Below are 24,816 nucleotides of genomic sequence, written 5' to 3'. Positions count from 1 at the left end.
TAAAAAAATTCAGAAAAATGTAAAATTTGGCCTCCAAGAAGATATTAATATGGAGAATAAGATGAACGGTTCGGATCGACCGTTTGGATTTTGAAAACTCGAATATTGAGCCGTAGCATAGATGCCTCTATGCTATCCATAGCACCCCAGCCTAACTCTATATATATATATATATATATATATATATATATATAGAGAGAGAGAGAGATGGGCTATGGTGCATTGCAATGCATAGGCCATGGTGTGCATTGGACCATAAATTACCGATTCAAAGTCCAAATGACCGATCCAAACCGTTCATCTTGTTCTCCATATTAATATGTGCTTGGAGACCAAATTTTATATTTTTTGGAATTTTTTTACTATTTATTAAGCCACTTTGAAAATCGCTGATCCAACGGTGACTGTTTGGAACAGTAAAATCAGAAGCCACCGTTGGATCAGCGATTTTCAAAGTGGCTTAATAAATAGTAAAAAAATTTCAAAAAATATAAAATTTGGTCTCCAAGCACATATTAATATGGAGAACAAGATGAACGATTTGGATCGGTCATTTGGAATTTGAATGGGTGATTTATGGTCCAATGCACACCATGGCCTATGCATTGCAATGCACCATAGCCCATCTCTATATATATATATATATATATATATATATATATATATATATATACGTGAATTTTTATTTTAAAATCCGCATATATAAATCTGCATGAAAATCCGCATATGCGTCCGCATACCGCATATGCGGTATGCAGTGGCCTTCCGCATGCATGAACAAAACTGCATTTTAAAACACTGGTTTCAACAGCCTCCCTCAAGTTGGTAGTTAGATATCTACCTAACTTGGTAGGTAGATATCTAGAGGATTTGGCAACCATTCTTTGGTTATTCCTCTTCGTGGATTTGGTCATCGCTCTTCGCATCATTCTTTTGATGGTTTTATTCTCTAATATCAGCAGTTCACTTTTTCTTCTCCTCTTGATCTCTTCTTCCCCTCTTTGGCAATGGAAGAGTGGGTGGAACGAGTTGTACATTTAGTTACTTTATATATATATATATATAGAGTGGCTAATATGCATTCGGTTGCATATGGACCGAAGTGCTTACGGTCCAAATTTGATTTTTCAAAATCCAAACGGTCGATCTGAACCGTTCATCTTGTTCTCCATATTAATATGTGCTTGGAGACCAAATTTTATATTTTTATGAATTTTTTTACTATTTATTAAGTATTTTACAAAATTGTTGATCCAACGGTAGCTTAACAAAACAGTAAAATCAGCCGCTACCGTTGGATCAACAATTTTGTAAAATACTTAATAAATAGTAAAAAAATTCAGAAAAATATAAAATTTGGTCTCCAAGCACATATTAATATGGAGAACAAGATGAACGGTTCAGATCGACCGTTTGGATTTTGAAAATTCAAATTTGGACCGTAAGCACTTCGGTCCATATGCAACCGAATGCATATTAGCCACTCTCTCTCTCTCTCTGTATATATATATATATATTCGAATAAATGTTCGGTTAGGAAATAAATGTATATTCTTGTGATGATGTTGTTATGGTTTGATTCAGTGCCTACTCAACTGATGGGTGACTGTCTTGGTCCGATCGATTCAGTTCCCGGTCTGCCTGCGTACAGAGGACAATATTGATAGGCTCATATTACTCTAATCAAGCAAGGATGGACAATTTGCGTCCACAGGATGCAAATACTCCTGTGTGTTTTTTGTTTTGTTTAGTCGTGTTTTTCACAGACACTAATTGTCTTATCTTATGTAAAAGCTACTTTGTAACTTTTTCTATGAATGAAACTGCCTACCGTTTTCAGTTTTCATCCAAAGAAAAAAATCAACAAATCAAAGCATGAAATGAAAAGTAAATTTATTTTAACTACAGTTCAGATATTTTGTCACAAAGTAATAAAAAAGGGTATCTGTCTTAATTTTTTCAAAGAAAAAGTATATATTTTTAAAGTAGTCCGTGGAACGTGTACTTTTGTTTTTTATCATTGTGGAACGTGTACTGATGAACTGAACAAATAGGAGGCACCAACATTGACCAGATAAGTAACCGATAAGTGAACCCAAGGGACTAAATAAAGTTGTAAAACAGGAAACGACTCGGTCAGATCGCAAAGTTGTAAAAGAGAAACGACTCGGTCAGTTCGCCCAATTCTAAAATTCTATCCACCCCAAAATAATGGACATTGGGCACCACCCCTGAAAAATGAATAATTAAAAATGACAAATAAATAAGGCACATTGGAAAAGACACAACCATTAAATTTGTTAACATGGACCTTGTTGCGGTCCAATGGGTATCAAATCAAATTCGGTACAATATCCGATCGGAGCCGTTCGATCTATATTAATATCCCCGTATTAATTAGCACTTCATTCATTAGTTAGTATCGCGCAAAAGTGGGCCTAATAATGATCATCTTCTTTCATTCTTTAATATTTATAACAAGACTATTAATTATATCATTGAAAGATCTCTACAGGAACTTACTGTCAGTCTTCTCTAGCCACCACACCAGCTCCACTCGATCGGTTCTGACATAACATATATATATAATATATAGGTGATGAGATCATATCCATAGAGGCACCAACAAGCAAGATTAATAGAAAACAAAGAAACAAATCATGTCCATCACAAAAATAGAGATCATAGCCTCAGCCATTGTAGTCCTCTCTCTTGTTATTCTTTACATCATTGATGGTATAACCCCCGTCTATTATAATGAGGATGACAAACCCATGTACCCACCATGGTTCCAAATAATCGCTTGGGTGGCAGCCTTCATTGGCTTGGCGATATGCTGTCTTCACTGCCGACGTGCACCATCCCTGAGATGGAAGATGCTCATTGTAGGTGTGTTCGTCGGCCCAGCTGGACTAATTCTTTCTTTATGCTTTTTACCGAGTCCTCCAGACAGCGATTTTGAATTTAACATGATTCTCGGCATTGACACGGTGGGCATGGTGGTCTTTTTCCTACTGATATTTATTCGTGATAAGAAGATTCCAATTTTACTGGCATTGTTTGTCAGTTCACTCCTTGTCCTTTACATTCACATTGAATTTATCGATCAAGAACAATTTGAATCATTTTTTTTATCTAGTATATCTCTTGTAATCTATTTGGTACTCTTAGTAATTTATGTAAAGCACTTTTTCAACCAATTGTGGAAGATAGTAGTGATAGCAGTGATAGTGATAACATTAACATCTGTCACTGCTATCATAGTGGTGGCCATCTGGTTTCGGGTTTACACAAAGATACTATTTTTCTTTATCACGAGCACTGATGCCTGTTCAGCACTTTTTCTTGGTCTGTGGATGTATGCCCAAAACACTCGGCATCAAGAAAAGCTCCAAGATGATCAACACGATTTTCTTGAGATGGCCGGGTTACCCACAAGGTTCACCATTAAAGAGCTCATGTCAGCAACCAAGAATTTCCAAACGCCAATCGGGGAAGGTGGCTATGGTGCATTGTTCAAGGGGACATTGGACGATGGGTCTGTTATTGCAGTGAAGCAGATCAAAGGCCACGCAAGTGGAGAAGAGTTTAGAACAGAGATCACAATCATCGCAAGTCTACAACATATCAGTCTAGTGCGGCTTCTGGGGTACTCTCTCACAACAGGAGGTGATCGCTACCTCGTATATCCATTCTTCGAAAATGGCTCTCTGGATGCATGGCTTTTTAAAGATGAGGTGAAGAGAGCGTCCCTTACCTGGATGTATAGGTACCGTATTGCTAGTGATGTGGCAAAGGCACTTGCATATCTCCACCACGGGTGCCATCATCGAATACTGCATTTAGATATCAAGCCGGCAAACATTCTTCTAGACAGCAACTTTAGAGCTCTAGTATCCGATTTTGGCATTTCTAAATCGATTGGGAAGGACGAAAGTAGTGTCATGACCAGAGCAAGAGGCACGGTAATGTTTACTGGTACCATTTTCAAGAATTTTTTTTGTAATTATAATCATATAGACTTAACATGTAGAGAAAAAAAATAGCATTAATTAAAAAAGAAAAAATGATTAAAGTGGTTAGTAATTTTAACATTAAAAGTGTTTGGAATGCAGATTGGTTATCTACCTCCAGAGATGCTTCTTCCAGACTGCATCTCAACCAAATCTGATGTGTACAGTTATGGTATGGTGCTTTTGGAGCTTGTTGGTGGGCGAAGAAACTTCATGACAGAGGTGGATACAGAGAGTCAACAAATACACAAGTCATACTTTCCAAAGATTGTCAAGGAGAAAATGATGGAAGGGAAGCTAATGGAAGTTGTGGATCCATGCTTGGAGCATGAGGAGATAAGGGAAGAAGAAGTGGTGGTTTTAGTTCGAGTGGCTCTTTGGTGCATCCAAGAGAACCCTGAGGTAAGACCAAGCACAACTGAAATAGTTGATATGCTCGAAGGACGCATCCCAGTTCCTATGCCACCAGAAAGCCCAATGTTTGTAGTTAAATTCCTTGATCTAGAAACACAGGCTACAACTTCTAACCAAACTCAGGATATGGAGGCTACTCGACCCTATGCCGATACTATATCCATTTCTATTCAGTCAGCCTGATGATTTAATTCCTGTTATCTTTTAACTAGGACACAGAGATAACTTAAAAATAACTTTGTTGAAGAGGCTTAAGAGTTGTATTATGATATGGATGATGATATCATGTGAGGTAATTATTTGGTTCCAAGATATTGGGGATAAATTATCCAGGTGACTGACCCTAATATCAAATTACAATTACAGTATGTAAGAACTAAGACACCATTTAACCATTGCCATGGAAAAGGCAACATTAGTATACATTCTATTTACGTTGAGATACAGATATCAGGACATCATTTGAGATTTCAATTCATGAGTCAGTTACTGTACGCTGCAAACCACTACCAACAAGTCAACAAGGCCTTGCCCTTGCATTAACAATCAAGAGAACAACTACCTGACCGTGGATAAAGAAAAAGATCTACAACAACAAATCTGTACTAGTGAACATAACATCAACATTAACTTCATTAAAACTCTTAAAGGACCTGCTAACAGATTATCAACTTGGTCAGTCACAAAAGGATAAGAACTTAGCACAAAAGCTACAGAAGATAAAAATACCAAAATTTCATGCATACAACCTAAGAAGGTCATGGAAATAAGTGAATAGCACAAAAGATATTACAAATATCCAACCTTTAAATTAACTTACGCTCAACTGCTCGACCAATTCAGCTTTCTTCAGCTTCGAATAACCTTTCAGGCCGCGTGATTTTGCGATCTCCCTTAATTCGGACACTTTCAATGCACCCAAATCCTCAGTCTTCTCCCCTAAATGTTGGCCCTCACTCGGTTCAGCCATGGACTCAGATTCAGACTCATAAACCAAATATTCTGACCCAGACTTCTCTTCCTCGCTCAGCATCTGTGTCTCTCCTTCATAAATTTTGGATGGTACGACAGGTTCGTACTTTTCCACTAAATGTTGGCCCTCACTCGGTTCAGCCATGGACTCAGATTCAGACTCATAAACCAAATATTCTGACCCAGACTTCTCTTCCTCGCTTAGCATCTCTGTCTCTCCTTCATAAATTTCGGATGGCACGACAGGTTCGTACTTTTCCACTGTAACAGGAGACTTACGCGAAAATCTTGAAGGTGGCCTCGAAATGGTTACAGGCTTGGGTTCAGAATCCAGCATGTCAGGTACATCATCCTCAAAATCACTATCTTCATCAGAATCCAGTACGTCAGGTACATCATCCTCAAAATCACTATCTCCATCAATATTCTCACTGTCACTGTCTTCAACATCAGCCTCCTCATATTTACTAAGGTTATTGATGGTACCTTTAGTACCAATGTTGTTGGTTACGCTCTTTTTATTGGTGCCAGAAGTACTCAACTGCTTGAGAAGTTCTTTAATGCTATTGCGCTTCTCCTCGTCATTCAGCATTGTTGCATTCAAGCCGTACGATCGGATGTTGGGGTTGCTGTTCACTGGTGGTTTCCTAGACTCTGCTTGCATCTGTGATAGGTGCTTTCTAAAAATTTTTATAATCTCCTCTGAATTTCCTGATTTAATGGGAGTTGGAACATCAGAAATTTTGCTGCCCCCATTTTGTGATGACAACATTTTGCTTGTTTCCAGGAGGTCCTCTTGTTCTTGGTGGTTATTCTTGCTCCAGAGAGGTGGAGGGGAATTGTTGTACTTTTTTTTTGGAAGCCTGGGGATTTTCCGGTTATTGTTCGAGCTGCTCGCTTTGCATGTGAGAGAAAGAGGGACTCGAGTTAATGGTTGGAAATATAGAAGGGAGTTGTTTTTGAGTAAAAGATCCCTAGAGAAAGAAGGTAAGGTGGTTTTCTTAACTGGGAGCCCTGTAGAAACAAAAAAAAAAATCATTGTTGTCAGTTCATCCAATAGTGCCTAATAAGAAGAAAATTTTAGAACCCCGAGAATAAGAGCTTTTAAAGGTACAAGAAAATAGATTTTTTGACCTAGACGTCAAGTACCTATTCATTTTTTTTTATTTCATAAAAATGAAACACTTGCAAAATATGTATGATTATTTTGGACATAGCCAACTCAATAGAAGTTTCATGGGAGATGCTATACGTGAAAACAAGTTAAAAATTGAGAAGGAGAATAAATTAGCAACCAGTTTGTAACAGACGCATATAAAAAGAAATATGACTATATGAGTGGTTTGGCCCTTTGCTTTGAGGGAATTCTTGAACATCAAGTATATAAATCAGTTTTATATATTCTTTTGGGGCCTATGTATTGGATGAATTCAACTATGAAAGGAAGTCTTGCACCATTAAGTGGAACAGGCTGGAATTCACTAACCTGTTTCATACATATCATATATATTTGTATTAGTATTTGTAAATAGCAGTTTAATCTTAACCATAAATATGTAAACGGAGTTCAAAATGAAGCAAAGTCAGCATATTCCCAAAGCTATGAGAATTAAGGAAGGAAAAGGTGATGTTATGGTACTGACCGTGATTTGTTTACCTGGTATTAATAATTTAACATTTAACCTTACCATTAGATAAAGAAAAGGAAAAGGAAAAGGAGAAGGAGAAGGGAGAGAAGGGGAAGGCTCCATTGGAGGGTATTTTAGTCATTAATTATTATTTATGGCAAAATAAAAAATTAACTAAGTTTAGAGTGGCATTAGGATGATTTCTAATTTCGGGTGGCATTTTTCAAATTTTAAGGTTTTGGAGTGACAAATAACCAATTTTCCCCTTTTTTTAATATTAGAGTGTTCTTTTTGCATATATAAAGCAAAATTTTCGCTTGTACCCAACAGTTAAAGAACTATTTACAACATAGCTTCAATCGAGAGTCAGTAAATTTCCTTAGTTAAGTCACCTTAAAATGAAACTAAAACTGAACACACAAGGGTTTGATAGCACTTGCTCAATCACTGAGCCAGAAATAGCAATTTGATATGCCTAAACTTGTAAGAAATACACACGTAACATGGATTACCTGAAATAGAAGTGAACTAAGGTAAAATAGCCATTTTTACTGGGACTTGAGTCAAGTCCAATCCAGGCCAGGTGTGTTTCGCACAAAAACAAAAAAGGCAAATATTAAAAAAAAAAAGAAAAAAAAGCGAAGCATTATTACCGAAAGATACCCAAAAAAATACAGGTGCATCTTAAAGCAGAAGACACACACAGTGACTGAAGATAAGAAAAAACAAAGAATAATCCAATCCAGCTAAGACTTTTACCAACACAAATTTCAAACTACAACAAAAGAACTCAAAGGAGGATTTAAACTAGATAAGCGGAGGACGCGGCGAGGAGGGTTACCTTGGAGGTGGTTACCAGAAACGAAATGTACACCGGCGGAAATAGACATCTCTTCTCTCCTTCGTCGAACCTTTCTCTATGCTACCAACAGAGGTCCGGTATCCGGTGTCGCCTTGCTCGGACTTCCCCGGCGGTGCGACCGCGTAATATCTCGGCGAAAGAGAGGAGCGCGTTAGACGGGAATAGGAATAGGGATGGATAAGGCTGCGAATTGTTAAACCCTTTTTTTCGTTGTTGAAGGGTTTTTCGCCTTTTTCTATGTCGCCTCGCCTGTCGGATGCCCTCGGCGAATTGGGTTTTCAGTTTCAGGCCCACCAACCCGGCCCACAAAACCGTATGTTTAGGAGAAGAGAAACGCCTATTTCTGTTTAGGTCCAGACCATCCGATCAGAATTCGATCAATTCGCTCCGAGTAGGAGTGTACGCAAGCTTTAATTTTCGTACAGATTCTGATCGGATGGCCCAGATCTAAACAGAAATATATGTTACCTTATATGATATGAAATAATTATTTCCCCTTGCGACGTTTTTGGTGGAGAGTTTATTACTGGAAATTTTTATATGATGGAAACTGAATTGTTTAAATTGGCAAATTAAATGTTTGACCTGCTCTGAGCGAAATAAGCCAGTTAATTGTTTGTCAGATTGCTGCCACCATTACTTTTGGACAGATAGTACCAATATAGGAACAAGAATCATTTTTTTCTTAGAAAAAATGAATCCATCACTTGAAAGAGCAATGCAATTAAACAATACATGTATATTAAAATGTTCCAATCTGAAATAAGCTTTGATGAAAATCATCTGATATTTTGGAGAGCTTCTAGCGAAACAGAATGATCTTAATTACTCATAAAACTATATCACAAAAGATATGTAGACTCAGAAAAAGAAACCAAAGAAAAGCAGAAATTGATGATCCTGCAAAATTATCCAGACAAGTATTTACCACTTGATTTAAAACAACATAATGAACCAGATCGAAAACACAAACGGACAAACATGTCCAATACTTAATTATTATCAATGTATCACCTAATAAACAACAAACTTGAAGGCGTTATGCACCATAACACATCAGCTGAGTACAAAGTCACTAGATTCTCAGGCCTCACCGTATAATATCAAATTGAAATTCATGGATGAAAAATTCAACAGTGATCAAAATTTCTCATCCAGGAGAAATTTTTGCAACAGGAGGGAACTTCACCAACAAAAGGGAAGGCTTGATATGACAAAAAGCAGATGAAAATGAATTTTCATTTTATGATTTTGAATTCTTCGCCATCTGGTTTACATCCAACTCAACTGCCAGAACATCTCTGTCGTGGTTGATAGCAGAATGACTGCTTTGGATAAGAAAAAAGTTAATATATTCATCACATGGAATGTTTATAAAAGTTCATACTGCAAAATTTCTACAGCTCTACTGTTCAGCATTCATGAAAATGCAGTAGATGGAGTAATTTCATAGACAGATATTAAATAGTGAAAGATGCAGATTGACCAAAAACTGTAGCCCAGACCTAGACTTAAGCAAGAATTATTTTACCATACTTTTGTACTGTTCTGTTCCCTTTGGACATCAGAATTTCAACAATACCTTACAATTTGGTAAATATATGTTTGTTCATTGATTCAATTTTGGTAGCTTTGCTGTATTCGATGCTTAAGCACAATGTAGTACCGCAATATTGCATTGCAGTAATGATGCATACATTCATGAAAAAGCAGTTTCCAAAAGAAAGAGTACCTGTTCTCAACAGGACCATGATCAACAGCTGATCGCAAAGCATAGATAACTCGGCCAATAATGTCGGTCATGGGAACAGGTCCAAAAAGACGGCTGTCTCTTGCTTCCTGTCGCAAAAATTATTTAATTTCACCATTACATTTGCAAATAAATTGACATGAATAGGACTAAGATTCAGCTTCCTTGTAATTAAACATGAAAATTAACATTTGATTGAGGCACCCAACTTTTAAGGAACAAAACTGGCTCAACTTCTTTTTTGTTCCAACCTAGACCCATGAGCATCACAAGAAAATACTACTTATAATAGTTTAAAATTAAGGGTTTGCTGGCACATCAATCAATGCAGAAAACATTTCAGAGATTTGAATTGAGAAATAACCCAGCACTCTCTTTGTATATGGAGCATCTTATATATAACACTGCTAAAATTATTAACCTGTACTGACATTACAAATAAAATTAACCTGTACATAAATTTTTCATTTGTCGATCCTGGTTTTATTGAAATAATAATACAAGCATTCACCATTTTAAAAATTTCACAATACTGTCTGGTTCTCTAACACATGCCTTAAGCAGATATGAAGCTTATCAAAAAAAAATTTACAAGTTCAGGATGAGGAGGGTGCGAAACGCATGCGGTCAGTCAGGCAGTCCTAAACATGTGAGTGTAGTTCAGACAAGACAAAAATAATTTTCTGTCGAACTGAACACATGCATTAGAATGTGTTCAGTTTAAGGCATGTCAAACAGTAGAAATCGGGGTACCAGTTTTTTTTTTTTTTATAATTGCGGGATAGAGAACAAAATACCCTGCAAATGTTATCATACAAACCCAACAATTCAAATCCAGCCTCACAACATATTCCCAATGTCTTAAAATTCCTTGTTAATCATCACACTTCTCTCTTAACAAAAAAAAACTTAGGAGAAATAAAAATGTACATAGGTGATATTTTCCATTGTTCAGAAAATGGAAATTAAATCTCATCTTGAAGGGGTATGCATAATTTTCAGAGGCCTCAAGTCAAGTGAAAATTTACTACTAATAGAAAGCACTTTTGCCAATTAAACCCAACATTTTTTTCATATATCATGAGAACTCCCAACATATCACATTTTTGCATGAAACAGCCATCTTTTCCATATCTGTGCAATTAATATCAGTATTTAGCACTGTAGATGCATTCATTGAGTATTTGAAAGTTTTGCCACTACCTCTAGTGAGATTATATCAAAGCAAGACGATTGAGATGTTACGATAATTGATGGTGGGAACAGGTCATTATGTTATTCTAAAGATTTACTAGGAAAGAACATGTGTAATTTAGTCTTTTTTTTTCCCAATTAACAACTGTTAAGTGTTATTCACAATCTCCAAAATTGATGGGTATTCCATTTTAATAATTTTTAATTAACAAAATTTAAAGATTTATTTTGAATTGGATGTTCCATCTAATAAAAATATTAAATTTATTTAATAATCCATGCATACATCACAAAAGATGTAATTTGCCAAAGGGTGAAGATAAGATGTACCTTAGGCTTCAGAGAAGTGTTGTCTGACAATACCCAACATTGGTCCTTGTCTAGTACAAATGGTTCCTCTTTCTCATCTGAAGAAACCATCTCATACCCTTCAGTTGCCGCCAATCTTCTCACAATAACGTTAGAATTTTCTGGATCTTTTACTAGTACCACATCTCCAACAAATACTTGCCTACAGAAGGAATGCAAACAAAACAAAAAAACCTTATGTTGATTAACAAGTCAGAAACCCAATTGGAAAAGAGAGTGAAATCAAGCAACACATTTCAGAAATAAAGTTTGCAGTACCCTTGTCAAAACTGAGCACAAATAAAAAAGGAAAATGAGATAAGGAATCAAAGTACGTGGGCGTAGGAGCAGGCAATTTTCTAACAAGAAGAGTGCCTCCATCAGAGATTGTAGGTGACATCTCTTCTCCCTTTGTCCAGTATGTAAATGTTAGCCTCCCTTGCATAAAGTTTTTCACTATTGCATCACTCAGCTCTCTGGCATTGATCTGACCAACATTGTACTTCTACATATTTTACAATAATATACCATCTGTCAATTTCAAAAGCTAAACATATGCTGTAATCAAACAGAGAGTAAACCATCATCAATTTAGAAGAATTTAGACTAAACCAAGAAATGGTTCAAGACTGGGATGATGATATAAAATAAGAACTAGGGGTTTGGTTGCACAAGTAAAGCTTAAATCAAGCTTTGGTGAGGGTTGACTGGGGTAATATGGAAACACTGAAAAACTGTGAAAAAAGCAAGTTGGTGTTGTTTACTTGTTTTGATGCTGATAAGGACAAGTAAATTCAAGCGGAACAACAACACACAAGCTAATTACTCGTAATAAACAAAAGCAGTATCTGGAACTTAAGTAGCAAGGATCAGAGGGATCATTTTTCGAAAAAAAAGAAGTGCAGAAATGAGAAAGAGATACTGGAATATACCTTTTCAAACAAATAAGTCCGACTATGTAAATTAAAAATATAATTAATAATATTCCTTAATTTTTATTGTTTGCTAGAATATTTGCCCAAATATCACAAAACGTATTTTACAAATAGTTAAAGGACATTTTTTTTCCTTTACTTCTAAGGACACCAAAGGAAGTGATTTGGGAGGGTCCAAGATGAATGTTTTGTGTTTGAAACACATTTTAATGCAAAGGATTAGAACTTGGTCAGGTACCATCTGCTAAGCTGGTAATTGAAATTTCAGAAGGGTTTTGATATAAACTTTTTTTCTTGGAAATATGGCCTTGTGATTGGTTGCTATTTTATTGTCGGATAAGGTGGGCACTGAATTTCTCATAGACAACAGCACTAAATTACTTAAATAACTCTTTTTTTCTCCAATTCGTAGTAAATGGGATTCAGGCTCTAATTACTTAAAATTGTAGTGAACGGGATTCGTAGTAAATCACTTAAAATCAGGTAGTAAATGGATTCGTGATCTAATTAAACACGAAAAGATTAACCGACCTACCTTCAAACAAAAATTCCCTATAATCAGCCCAATACTAACACAAAACGAAGCTAAAACCGCAATAAAAAGGAACTAAGACCTCGTACGACAGAAATGAACCAACACTGATTTGACCACACAAAAGATGAATCAGAGAGAGAAATGGAGAGGAGGAGAAAAAACCTTCAATCCTAGGGAGAGGGAGTAGTCGAGCTTGATGGCGGCGTAACGGACCCAAGTTGAGAGAGAAACCATTTCAGGAGAAAGGCTCGCTTCCTGAGCTTGATAATTGCATACACAGCTCGCACGATCTCTCCTCCCTCCCGCAGTCGCAGATCAATTGATCAAAGAGGAGGCCTCCAGCCCGAAAGCCTAAAACCCCGATTTGGTGCTGTGTTGAGCGAGAAGCAAGAATTCATATCACCTGATATAACTCAAATTTTGAATTTAGATCCGGACCGTCAGATTTGCTTTCGCACCAATATTAAAGGTAACCTGTGCATTTCAACACCGGTCGGATTAGCCTGGATTCTGATCGGACGGATGTTATCTAAACTAAAAAATGTAGTTACTGGAGAGGATAGGCTTCAGAGAGCAAGGTGTTTTGTCGGGAGAGCCGAGGTGCTCGTGCCCGAATGCACCAGAGACCGTGGTACAATCCTGATCAGGGAATCACAGATTTCACTGGGCTTAGTTGGGCCGGGCTTTAGTAGGTTGACCTCGGAATTTTTTGAAATTTTCCAATTTCTGATGAAAATGTCCAATCATTTCAATTTCAGAAGATTTTGTTTTTGTAAATATTTTATCACTTTTTAGTAAATATAAAAAATGCTTCATATATTAGGTACAATTAGGATAGAATTTGACTCGCTTTATTAATATACAATTTACATCAAACAATGGTTTAGATGAAATTGCAAATGCTACATATGTGAATGTCATCTTTACTACCATAATTTCAACAAAATAATTTGACTAATTTTTTTTTTAATTTTAATAATCAGATTATTCCTTAAAAAAAGATGACCCAATCATCTGGCTCAAAAACTATTTTTGTACAATTTGTATTGTTTCGGGGAAAGTGTGATGTAAATGAAAGAGACGCGTATGTTGATTTGGATAAGTTTTTGGGTTGGAGCCGACGCGTATGTGGAAAACAAAAAGTTTTTTGTTTTCTTTTTTTTTGGGAAAGAGATGTAAATTAAAGAGACGCGTAGACTCGTAGTGGAGGAGGCATGGAAGTGCTTTTATTGACTGGTCAATGGTCAATGGTCAATTATCAATTAATTGTCATGTGTATTTAAATTAGGTTAGATACTTAGATGTAGTCATTATTTTATAAATTAAAATGACTGTTAAACACATACAATTTAAAAAGTCACACAATTTACCTCCAATCAAACTCGATTCAAACTTGAACGACATACAATTTGAAATTAATGGCTCAAAACTTGAACGACATAAATATATAATTGAATTCCACTTTAAACTCGACCTTAGTTGATCCAAAACATACCCTTAAAAATCCAAAAATAGCCTAAAATTCAAAGTCTAATTTAATTGAATTGAACGGAATCCGATCGTGGAAATTAATATTGGATTATCATCTCTAATTAGTAATTACATATTACATGGGTCGAAGACGTACCATTGTATTTGTATCGTCTTAGAGTCTAGACGGAAGCTTGTTGTACTTTGCTGTTATTATTATGCGTAATTAGTGTAATTAAAATTAAATCAAATGATTCACATGAATACTAAATTAACACTAGCTCTTAATTAAAATGTATCTGGGTCATAATTCGGAGAATATACATTATTAAAAGCTAGTTGGCTACTTGGCTTATTGCTCCTATAATTGGTCGGAGGCACATATTTTTTTCCCAGTGGAGAAAATAAAATGCCTCATATTATAAATAAATAAAATGGATAAAAGCCACTTTCTTTTCTTTTTTCCCAGTGGAGAAAAAATTAAATGCTCATTCAATATCGATCTTTATCCGAAATTTGAGATGTGATCATACTTATTTTATTTATTAACTAACAAACCATAAGATGCGGTCATATATACTTCATTAATATAATAGTGTCAATAAATTTATTAACTATCTGATTAAAATTAATTTTTCTAATCAGATTATAAGTAATAGCGTAAAAGATGAAATGAATAATCACAATTAATTCTTGAATTCATTGCTTAGTTCTATTAATTCCAAGCTATGTTCTTAATTTCACGAAACATATAATCATTGAGGGCTCTTTAATTAGCAACTAGGCAACTATATAGCTAGGCAACTAGGCAACTAGGCAACTAGGCAACTAGCTAGCAACATGTATGCATACATACGTACGTACAGTCAAGAAAGGCGGATCCATCCCTCTTAGACACTAATTAACAAAATCTTCTAATTATTTTAATTCATATAAATCTACCAAACCCCGCGCCTTAATTTAAATATTTGATCCCATTCTTTAATTATAAATTCACTAGTCAAGCTAGCTAGCTACCTACTTCCCTTCATACCATTACCATACCATTAATGGCTCCTCCTTACTTCCTACTACTCTTGCTTCTCCCTCTACTCACTACTGTTGTACCGTCCACACGAGCCGCATCGCAGACTTCCCCGCTGGCTTCTTTACCGGGTTGCAGAAACAAATGCGGGAACATTACAGTCCCTTACCCATTTGGCTTTGAGCCTAACTGCTTCAGAGAAGATTCCAGCCAAGATTTCAGCCTTGTGTGCAATGAATCCTATAACCCACCTCGGCTCTTCATTTCCGGCGACGACCAAGAAATAACAGACATTTCACCAAAAGGCCAGTTGCATATATTAGTTACAGCGAATCGTAAATGTTACAACTCTAGTGGCGGTTATATATCCGGCACTAGCGCCACTACGTACATATCTTATGGTACGGCCCATCCATTCGTCCTTTCAGTCAGTAACAACTTCTTTGCTGTTGGATGTCCCAACCGAGGCTATTTTGTAGATGGAGATGGTTATTATGTTAGTGGATGCGTTTCGGCTTGTCGGCCGACTCAATATCCATTGGGTAGCACCAACGGTTCATGCACTGGAGTTGGGTGCTGTCAGAGCTCTATTCCAAATGGCCTCATTTTCTATGAAGCATCTTTACAGAATTTATTAGAGAGTTCTAGCCAAGACATTGGCGACCCAGTAAAATATGGCAATCCCACAAATTGTTCGTATGTTTTTCTTGCAGATTCAAATTGGTTCCAATTTGACAACTCATACCTAACAAGGACCAATGATTTCAAGGTCCAGGTAGGGATGGATTGGGCTATAAGAAACGCGGGAAATTGTAGTTACGCAAGGCGTAACTTGACCGATTATGCGTGTCGGAGTTTGAATCATGATTGCTACAATTCTGATAATGGTGCTGGATATCTTTGCAATTGTTCAAAGGGATACCAAGGCAATCCGTACATCACTGGAGGATGTCAAGGTACGTAATATTATTAATTATTATTATCCTTCCGATTACATTGTCAGGTTCAAATTGAAGTTGTGCTTTTAATGTTAAATTATTTGAGTACAAAATCAATTGATAACTAAATTTGTACTATTTGCAATCTGAACCCTAAAATAAAAAAAATCGTATTAGAGCATCTCCAATCCAGCAATTCAAATTAATTGCTAAATTAGCAATTATGAAAATTTTCAAAATTAAGCAATCCACTCTTACATTGGTGCAATCAACCAAACAATTAAGAATTGAACATTTGACCAATAAAAATTAAACATTTGGCCAACTCATCTTTAGAAAATGATTTCTTATTAAGCAATTTTTTCCAACAATTGCTAAATAAGCAATAGCCATACAACCCAACAATTGCAAAAACAATTGACACATCAGCATAAGCAATCCATAAACAATCACTGTTGGAGATGCTCTTATTCTTATGATAAGCTTTATAACTTTATATGCCAATAGATCATATATATATATAGGCGGACCAAGAAATTCTATTTGTGCAATTAAGTACCTGAACTTCAAAAAGAAACGGATTTGGTAACTATAAAAAAATTTATAGTGTGTTGGCTGAAAAAATAAAATAGGGAGATGTACAGAACACTCCGAATTATTTATTCAAGTGATATTTAATGTGTAACAAATGAAGAAAGTGAATTTTATTATGAAACTGGGTGTTTGAGTATATATCTATCCCTAATAAGAGGTGCATTGTGCTGGTTGATTTCTTTTTCTTTGTCCTTTTGTTTAATTATCATGATTTTGCTACGCAGATATAAATGAGTGTGATGAATTGAAGTCGAAGGAATATCCATGCTACGGCGATTGTATAAACACAATTGGGAGCTACACCTGTACCTGTCCACGTGGGACAGAAGGCAATGCCACGAAGGATGTTTGTCGCAAAAAAGATCATTTCACATTAGCACTTAAAATAGTTATTGGTACGTTCTTTTAGTTTTATTCACCGGTTTTAATCATAGAAATAATTTACACAATTTTCTATACCTAATTAATTCCATTACAGCTAGTGATCTACGGTACATTTATGAGATACAACAATATTAAGAAAAGCAAATTTTGTATTGAAACTGACAAAGCTTATACTGAAAATTTTCAGGTGCAAGTGTGGGTGTTTTCTTCGTTGCATCTGCCAGTTTCTGCCTATATCTTGGAATGCAAAAGAGAAGGCTCATCAGGACAAGACAACATTTTTTTGAGCAGAATGGAGGCGTTCTACTGCGACAGCAGATGAGTTCTTTTGAAACCACCACATTCAGAATTTATACAAAAGAAGAGCTTGAGAAGGCAACCAACAAGTTCTCTGAAGAACGGGTGCTGGGGCGCGGGGGGCACGGAATCGTCTACAAAGGCATTTTGGAGGACGGCACTGTCGCAGCAATAAAAAGGTCAAAATTAATGGAAGAACAAGAGACCAAAGAATTTGCGAAAGAAATGTTGATCCTGGCACAAATCAACCACAAAAACGTGGTCAAGCTCTTGGGTTGTTGTTTGGAGGTCGAAGTCCCGATGCTTGTTTATGAATATATCTCTAATGGAACTCTTTATCATTACATCCATCAAAACAATTTCAATGCTCCTATTCCGTTAGATGAACGACTCAGAATTGCTGCTGAGTCGGCAGGTGCGCTAGCATACATGCATTCCTCCGCTTCACCCCCTATTCTTCACGGTGACGTGAAAACTGCTAATATTTTGCTCGATGAAAATTTTGTAGCAAAAGTTTCTGATTTTGGCGCTTCAAAACTTGCGCCAAATGATGAAGCCGAAATTGCTACCTTGGTGCAGGGGACCTGTGGTTACTTGGATCCTGAATATTTGTTAACTTGTCAGCTGACTGACAAAAGTGATGTCTATAGCTTTGCGGTTATTATATTAGAGCTTCTTACCAGAAAGAAAGCACTTTATTTTGAAGGACCAGAGGAGGATAGGAGTCTGGCATCAACTTTTTGTGTGGCCAAGAAGGAGGGGAGGTTCATAGAAATTTTGGATGGTCAGGTAAGAGATGAAATTAAACTAGAGGTGCTTGAAGAGATTGGAGATCTAGTCATGCATTGTTTGAACATGAACAGAGAAGAAAGACCTACAATGAGAGATGTTGCTGACACTTTAGAAAAGGCGAGAAGATTTCAAAAGCAATCACCAAATGAAGAGAACCATGTAGAGGAGACTGAGAGCTTGCTTGGCGATTCAGTCGATATATATACAAGAGATAGTAGCATGTCATATAGTTTTGGGCAACAAGCTATCTTTGATATGATATCAGGGAGGCGACGGTTTTAGTTCTGTGGATTTGTTTCATGATATATATATACTTTATGAATATTTTTGTCATGCGTGCCTCTGTACTCAAATTTTTAAATTTGTCTTTAATCTCTGGTAATCTGTAAACTACCATTATATATACTAAATATGCAGGCTACCCTGTTTAATTCCTTGTATGTTATGTGGGCATTATAAGATTAATTTTAAGGAATAATTTAATTGTTCATCTTCATATCAGCATATAATAGGATTGGGCGAAAAAGGCTGTTTCGATCTCATTGTTCCTTTCTTCGCCTCATGATCTCTCTCTCAAAATTATGTGGCCTTTTATATATGTTTTAATTATCTTGCACATTTTACTCTTTGTTTCTAACTTCGCAGTCAGATAGATTAAGTTGCTCTCTTGACAAAATTAATTTGTGTAGAGTTTATAGTTGGCACTTAATAGTACAAGTATGAATTATTTACAAAATTTAATTTCTGTTAAAATGCTTAGGGGCATTTTTTTTAATTTTTCCCAACGGCAAAGAAGCTGTTACTGACTGAAAGAAGGTATGGGCTCGAACCGAGAGCTATGTACGTAGAGGCGGTAGTGCCCCTTTACTAGAGTTGTAACAAACACGTACGTTTCGCCGTAATATCAGAATGCCCCTTTACTGCTGCCAATTTTTCAAAAAATAAAAATGGGCCTCTTACCCACTTTATTTGTAATATCATGCAGGCATCTTATTTTCTCCAATGGAAAATATATATATATATATATATATATATATATATATATATATGGCACAGCTAAATTGCTGCTGGCAGCATTTCAGCGGAGGTGTTGCCGGGGCAATATCGTAATTTCTGATGTCCAAATAACAAATCCAAACCGTTAGATGTTTAATCTATGTTATAATCTACTTGGAGACCAAATTTTACATTTTTTGAAATTTTTTACTATTTATTAAGCTGGTTTGAAAACCACTGATTTCAGTAAATTTCTGCAGCATTGAAATCAGCGGTTTTCAAACCAGCTTAATAAATAGTAAAAAAATTCCAAAAAATGTAAAATTTGGTCTCCAAGTAGATTATAATATAGATTAAACATCTAACGGTTTGTATTTGTTGTTTGGACATCAGAAAATAAAAAAAGTCCCGGCAGCACCTCCGACATTTGCAGAAAACAGCGATTTTCAATAAATCTAAAAAAATCGTAAAAAAATTTCAAAAAATGTAAAATTTGATCTCCAAACACATATTAATATGGAGAACAAGATGAACTGTCCGAATCATTTGATTAAGTGTAATTGAACAAATGAGGTATAATAATAATAATTGCAATTTTCAGCAAGCGTCCGTGACAATGGTCATGGACTCGTGCAACTAGAGAAATTAATGTTAATAAAAATATATCTAGTCAGATTCGGCTTTTGAATCGAGCTAGATGGATTTTCAATCATATTCAGATCCTAATAAGTCATCTTGAATCAAGTGAGGCTTGAGTTAATTTCAAGTTATCCAACTTCAACTTCCAATTATCAATGGACTTAATTTTCTGGTTCGGTCAGAGTCGAAATTGTTGAATCAAATTTAATTTTACAACAAACAAGTTTCAATAAGATAAACTTTTCTCGTCTGCATATGGCCAACTCAATCTATTCTTCAATTGCCCATGTGCTTCAATAATTCAACGCTATCTGTTTTCTTTTCTAGCACAATAAAAAAAATTAAAATGTCGGCCTTCGTCAAGTTTAATTGAGCTCATAATTCTCGGAAAGATTAAAATGAGTGGGTGCTACTAGTGTTTTGCTAATATCCGGGCGGGTCAAACCCGGTCCGGTCCGTCCGTGATCCGTACCCGTCCTGTCCGGACCGTGTACGGGTTTGACTCAAGTCCACGGGTAACTCGGGTATGGGTTCAAAAAGGCCGGACCCGATTTTTTTGTCATTAAACCCATGATAATCCGGTCCGTTTCAAACTAGGACCGTCCTACGTGAACCCGTGCCCGCTAAATCTGTGCGGGTCGAACCCGTGCCCGTGAACCCTGACCCTTTTTTTTAGATTTTTTTTTTTAAATTCAAATTTCATACCCCCATTTTCCCCCAAACAAAAGCCTACCCGAACTCCTACCTGGATTTGACCCGTACCCTATCCGATTTGACCCTTTTTCAGTTTTTTTTTAAAACAAATTCAAATTTCTATCCCTCCAAACAAAACTCTTTAAATACACCCCCATCCCTCACAAATTTTCACATCTCAATCTCAAATTCTCAATATTTTCATCTCTCATTCTCTCAATCTCAATCTCAATATTTTCATTATTCTCAATTTTAAATTTATTGTTAAAAAAATATAGTTGTAAATTTAATTCATTCTACAAATACGCAAATGGAATTACGAAGGTATTGAAAATACAAAGTTTGGCACCTCCCGCAAGATTTTCCTGCGAGATTTAAAGGTTATATTTATTTCATGTTAGATTAAATTTTGTTAGATTGAAATATTGAATGTTAGATTTATTTTTTTGTTACAATTAGTTTAACTTAAATTTATTTTTGTTAGATTTTGTAGAGAATGTTAGAATTTAAATTGAATGTTAGATTTATTGAATGTTAGATTTATTTTTGTAGAGTAATTGAACTAAAAATTTGAATGTTAGTGGATTGCTAAAAATGTTAGATTTATTTTTTGAATATGTTAATTAGATTTATTTTTGAATAGGTTAGATTTTATTTTTTAAAATTCGGATTTATTTTTAATGGGTTAAATAAATAGGTTAGATTTATTTTTTTTAATATGTTAAGTAATTAGATTTATTTTTGAATAGGTTAGATTTTATTTTTTAATTTCGAATTTATTTTTAATGGGTTAAATAATTAGGTTAGATTTATTTTTTGAATATATTAAGTAATTAGATTTATTTTTGAATATGTTAGATTTTATTTTTAAAATTCGGATTTATTTTTAATAGGTTAAATAAATAGGTTAGATTTATTTTTTGAAATGTTAAGTAATTAGATTTATTTTTGAATAGGTTAGATTTTATTTTTCAAATTCGGATTTATTTTTAATAGGTTAAATAAATATGTTAGATTTATTTTTTGAAATGTTAGATTTATTATTGAATGTCAGAAATATTTTTGAATATGGTAGATTATTAGATTAAATTTGTTGAAATGTTAGATTTATTTTGAAATATGTTAGATATGTTAGTTTTTTTTTTTTGCTAGATTAAATTTTGTTAAAGGTTACATTTATTTCATGTTAGATTAAGAATGAGTACTAACACAGCAGAATCCCATACACGCGCACTCAGCCCGATCGTAGAAGTGTAATCGCGAGTTAGACCCGTGCTCCCCTACTTCCGTTTAAGGAACCTCGACAAAACCCCCAAGAATCCTCCTCATAAAACACCTCCATGAGACAGCACGCGAGAAATAGAGTATTGCTTCTCATGTCGACAATCTAGGAATAAGTGCGAATGTTCTGTTGTGCTGAATGTTTACATGCTTTCCACCCTCCTTGCATTAGTGCTTACCCGATTTGTTCAAAGGAAGATATAAGGTTCAAGCACTTTATATGCTCACTGTGCGCTTTAGACAAGTCCAGGCAAGGCAGGAAGACATGAAAATGCAAGAAGCATTGGAACTCGGATTCCGACTAGGATTATCTCGACGTTGTAATATTCGCTTGAAAAACGCGAGTTATGAATCATTTAAATTACGTTTTCCTTTACCTTGATGGTATTTTCTATTGTTTGTATTACCTATTGCTTCAATGCTTAAAATATATTGTCGTGAATATAGTCACTGTTGAGACCCCAAGTAAGATATACTCGCGCACATATCGATATACCTTATTGAATCTTGATAAACAAACAACTACCAAATGTATAACTTTGCCAACTAAGAGCGATAACAGGTATACGATGGATTTTTTAAACCATAGCATGAAAAGTCTTATGTTATTTATAGTATATATTTAAGTCTTACTCTACGTGAGTTTTTTATAAATTAACTCAAGACAAATTCAGCATTAGAAATGTGGTCTATATATGTAAAAAAATGAAAAATAGTGGTATTACCACCGATTTCATAGAAATCAAGCATACCTGATATGGTACCTAAAATAAGTACCAAAATCAAATATGAAAAGTCTTACATCAAGTCACCATTAACAAACATAAAAGCATACAAGGAGAGATAGTACCACATCAAAAGCTAAAATGGAAACAAAATGAATACTAAGAAAAAAGTCTCAAAAAACAATCATATCCTAGGAGACTAGTAATCCAATAGATACTCATCCGACAGGTCGTCTCCAGACATATGATCTGGGGGGTTGCCAGCTCCAAGAGCTTGGGTGGACTCCTCTTCCTCCTCCAGTATCTGATCTGGAAGGTCCTTAACATCACATGGAAGCATTAGACTTAATTTTAAGTATGAATTGTCAGAGCTAGACTTACACCAAAAAGTAGCTAAAGAGATTATCTTAAACCCTAATGATTTAGCAGAAATGAGAGTAGTATTATCATTAAAAATAACTCTATTTCTTTCTAACCAGACATTCCATAAAATAGCTCCCCTTAACAATTCTACAAGGAGTCTATCCTTTAAGGGAATCGAAGCATCAAGTAACCATAAATCATCTAAAGAATTACAGGTAAAGGAGAATGAATTGTATGTGGCAATCCAATTCCATATCAAGCGTATATATGAACAATGTATAAATAAATGGTCAGCGCTCTCATGGTGGTCACAAAATGCACAAGTAAGATTTCCTGGCCAACCTTTTTTTGCCAAGTTAACCTTAGTAAGAATTTTATCACATCGGACGAGCCAAAGAAAGATTTTGATTTTTAAAGGGATGTGAGATTTCCAAATGGTATCATATTCAGAATTTGGAATACCACCATATTCTAACCATTTATAAAAAGAATGAACAGTGAAATGATCATCTTGTGACCATCGCCATATCAATCTATCTTCCAAATGAGAAGACAAAGTAAAATGTTGAAACTTGTGGTGCAAGGTAATCAATTCATCCCTATAAATATCAGTTATTTGCCTTTGAAAAGACAGACCTAAATGAGAAGTAGAAAATGACTCAGCTACAGAAATAAACCTATCAGTAACAATAGAAAAAAGGTTTGGAAATTGATTTTTTAAGGCATGTTCACTACACCATCTATCTAACCAAAAAGAAGTTGTTTTACCATTACCTATTTCTTTATTTAGTCCTAAATTGATAACCACATGATCTTTTAGGATTGATCGCCAAAAAGGTGAACAAAGAGAAGGAGTAGTTCTAGTTCCATATTTACTAAGCAAAATATTTTTCCATCTACCAGAAACAGAATTATCTAGAAACCGATACCACCATTTAGCCAGAAGGGCTTTATTCATAAGCTTAAGGTCTAAAACCCCCAAGCCTCCCTGATCTTTACTTTTGCACACAATTCTCCAAAATGATCTTTCATTTTGGTCTATATATGTATATTATGTCAACCAAAATGATATCGGTTTTTATATTTTTCAAGTGATTTACATATACTATGTATTTAGCGGTCTTTCAAAAAATTAAATGACAATCTAATTACATGAAATTAAATACACGACTAAACTATAAAGGCAACAAAATATTTATTAAATCTTCATAATAAGCAAATTATTAAATTATTAAAATTATTGTCAATTTTTTCTTAACTCAATTTATTGTCAACAGTTCGTTTATATCCATAGTTTATCTCTGTTATTTTTTGTGCTGGATAGAGGCAGTACTTTAAACTATGAGAGTCAATGTTCAAAAAGTTGTCAAGGTTGAAAAGTATGTGAGTCACTTTAGAAAATATGTACGAAAACATGAGGTCAAATAAGCTAGTTTGTAGTAATTTTATCTAAAATTCAGTTACATCAACGTGAAATATTAAAAAAAAAAAAATGGGGTCAACTTGCTTCTCTTATGCTTAGATAGAATTATATCATATGCTTGTCTTCTTTCTTTATTTTTATTTCAATTTGTATCATCGTTGTCATTTAAAAGCTCCAAAGTCCAAACCGAGCATCAGAACTGTGAAATACATTCATTTGAAAAAAAAAAAAAAAAAAGTCCGGACCGGACCCGTGCAACCCACCGTGATACCCACCTACCCGTGCTACCGGGGATTGAAACGGGCTGAGTAGAGTTTTTGAAAAAAAAAAAAAATGTAGTACGTACCCTACCCGTTTCACCTATGACCCGTGTCACCCGTGCCCGTGCCCAGGTTTTACCCGGCCCGTTTGCATAACACTAGATGCTACTGTCAGATTTACCTTCTTTTCTTTTCTTTTCTTTCCCTTTTCTTTGTTCCGTTTTCAATCTATTCCAGATCTATTCTTCAGCCGATTTCTTGCTGAATTTCAAATATGTTTTGAACC

General features: G+C 35.2%; 4 protein-coding genes across 8 annotated transcripts in view; 2 read left to right on the top strand and 2 right to left on the bottom strand.

Annotated features, from left to right (window-relative positions):
- The first annotated feature begins 2,620 nt into the window (after window positions 1–2,620).
- Window positions 2,621–4,739, top strand: LOC144556484 (putative receptor-like protein kinase At5g20050). Its single transcript, XM_078304838.1, has 2 exons — window positions 2,621–3,965; window positions 4,116–4,739. The coding sequence occupies exons 1-2, from the start codon at window positions 2,661–2,663 to the stop codon at window positions 4,608–4,610; spliced, it is 1,800 nt and encodes a 599-aa protein (XP_078160964.1). The 5' UTR covers window positions 2,621–2,660; the 3' UTR covers window positions 4,611–4,739.
- A 291-nt stretch (window positions 4,740–5,030) lies between these two features.
- Window positions 5,031–8,126, bottom strand: LOC144556485 (uncharacterized). Its single transcript, XM_078304839.1, has 2 exons — window positions 7,869–8,126; window positions 5,031–6,413 (listed from the first exon to the last, which is right to left on the bottom strand). Exons 1-2 carry the CDS (start codon window positions 7,915–7,917, stop codon window positions 5,239–5,241), a joined length of 1,224 nt encoding a protein of 407 aa, XP_078160965.1. The 5' UTR covers window positions 7,918–8,126; the 3' UTR covers window positions 5,031–5,238.
- A 633-nt stretch (window positions 8,127–8,759) lies between these two features.
- LOC144556486 (mitochondrial ATP-independent inner membrane protease subunit 2-like) overlaps window positions 8,760–24,816 on the bottom strand; it is a 45,706-nt gene continuing 29,649 nt past the window's right edge. Inside the window, exons 2-6 of one of the 5 annotated variants that reach the window (XM_078304841.1) lie at window positions 12,814–12,990; window positions 11,436–11,686; window positions 11,164–11,344; window positions 9,622–9,728; window positions 8,760–9,217 (exon numbers count right to left, since the gene is read on the bottom strand). In XM_078304841.1, the coding sequence (XP_078160967.1) occupies window positions 9,133–9,217; window positions 9,622–9,728; window positions 11,164–11,344; window positions 11,436–11,686; window positions 12,814–12,885 (696 nt within the window). In that variant the 5' untranslated portion in view covers window positions 12,886–12,990 and the 3' untranslated portion in view covers window positions 8,760–9,132. Of the gene's footprint in view, window positions 9,218–9,621; window positions 9,729–11,163; window positions 11,345–11,435; window positions 11,687–12,813; window positions 13,052–24,816 lie in introns of those variants that run through there. The other 4 variants (XM_078304840.1, XM_078304842.1, XM_078304843.1 and 1 more) reach the window with 4 other exon arrangements.
- On the top strand, window positions 15,092–18,628 carry LOC144556483 (putative wall-associated receptor kinase-like 16). The gene is made up of 3 exons (XM_078304837.1): window positions 15,092–16,101; window positions 16,902–17,072; window positions 17,249–18,628. Exons 1-3 carry the CDS (start codon window positions 15,171–15,173, stop codon window positions 18,430–18,432), a joined length of 2,286 nt encoding a protein of 761 aa, XP_078160963.1. The 5' UTR covers window positions 15,092–15,170; the 3' UTR covers window positions 18,433–18,628.

The sequence above is a fragment of the Carex rostrata genome, chromosome 7 (genome assembly GCF_964058835.1).
Source record: "Carex rostrata chromosome 7, lpCarRost1.2, whole genome shotgun sequence".
Classification (NCBI taxonomy): Eukaryota; Viridiplantae; Streptophyta; class Magnoliopsida; order Poales; family Cyperaceae; genus Carex; species Carex rostrata.
The sequence above is the reverse complement of the archived record's forward strand: the minus strand, read 5'-3'. Positions and strand labels throughout refer to the sequence as shown.

Bases quoted from the DNA above. Each gene is read 5' to 3' on its own strand.
- LOC144556484 (XM_078304838.1), top strand. From the start codon at position 2,661: ATGTCCATCACAAAAATAGAGATCATAGCCTCAGCCATTGTAGTCCTC. The intron at 3,966-4,115 runs GTAATGTTTACT...TTTGGAATGCAG, and splicing joins TGACCAGAGCAAGAGGCACG to ATTGGTTATCTACCTCCAGA.
- LOC144556485 (XM_078304839.1), bottom strand. From the start codon at position 7,917: ATGTCTATTTCCGCCGGTGTACATTTCGTTTCTGGTAACCACCTCCAA. The intron at 6,414-7,868 runs GTAACCCTCCTC...TTGTTTCTACAG, and splicing joins TTCTGGTAACCACCTCCAAG to GGCTCCCAGTTAAGAAAACC.
- LOC144556483 (XM_078304837.1), top strand. From the start codon at position 15,171: ATGGCTCCTCCTTACTTCCTACTACTCTTGCTTCTCCCTCTACTCACT. The intron at 16,102-16,901 runs GTACGTAATATT...TTTGCTACGCAG, and splicing joins CATCACTGGAGGATGTCAAG to ATATAAATGAGTGTGATGAA. The intron at 17,073-17,248 runs GTACGTTCTTTT...GAAAATTTTCAG, and splicing joins AGCACTTAAAATAGTTATTG to GTGCAAGTGTGGGTGTTTTC.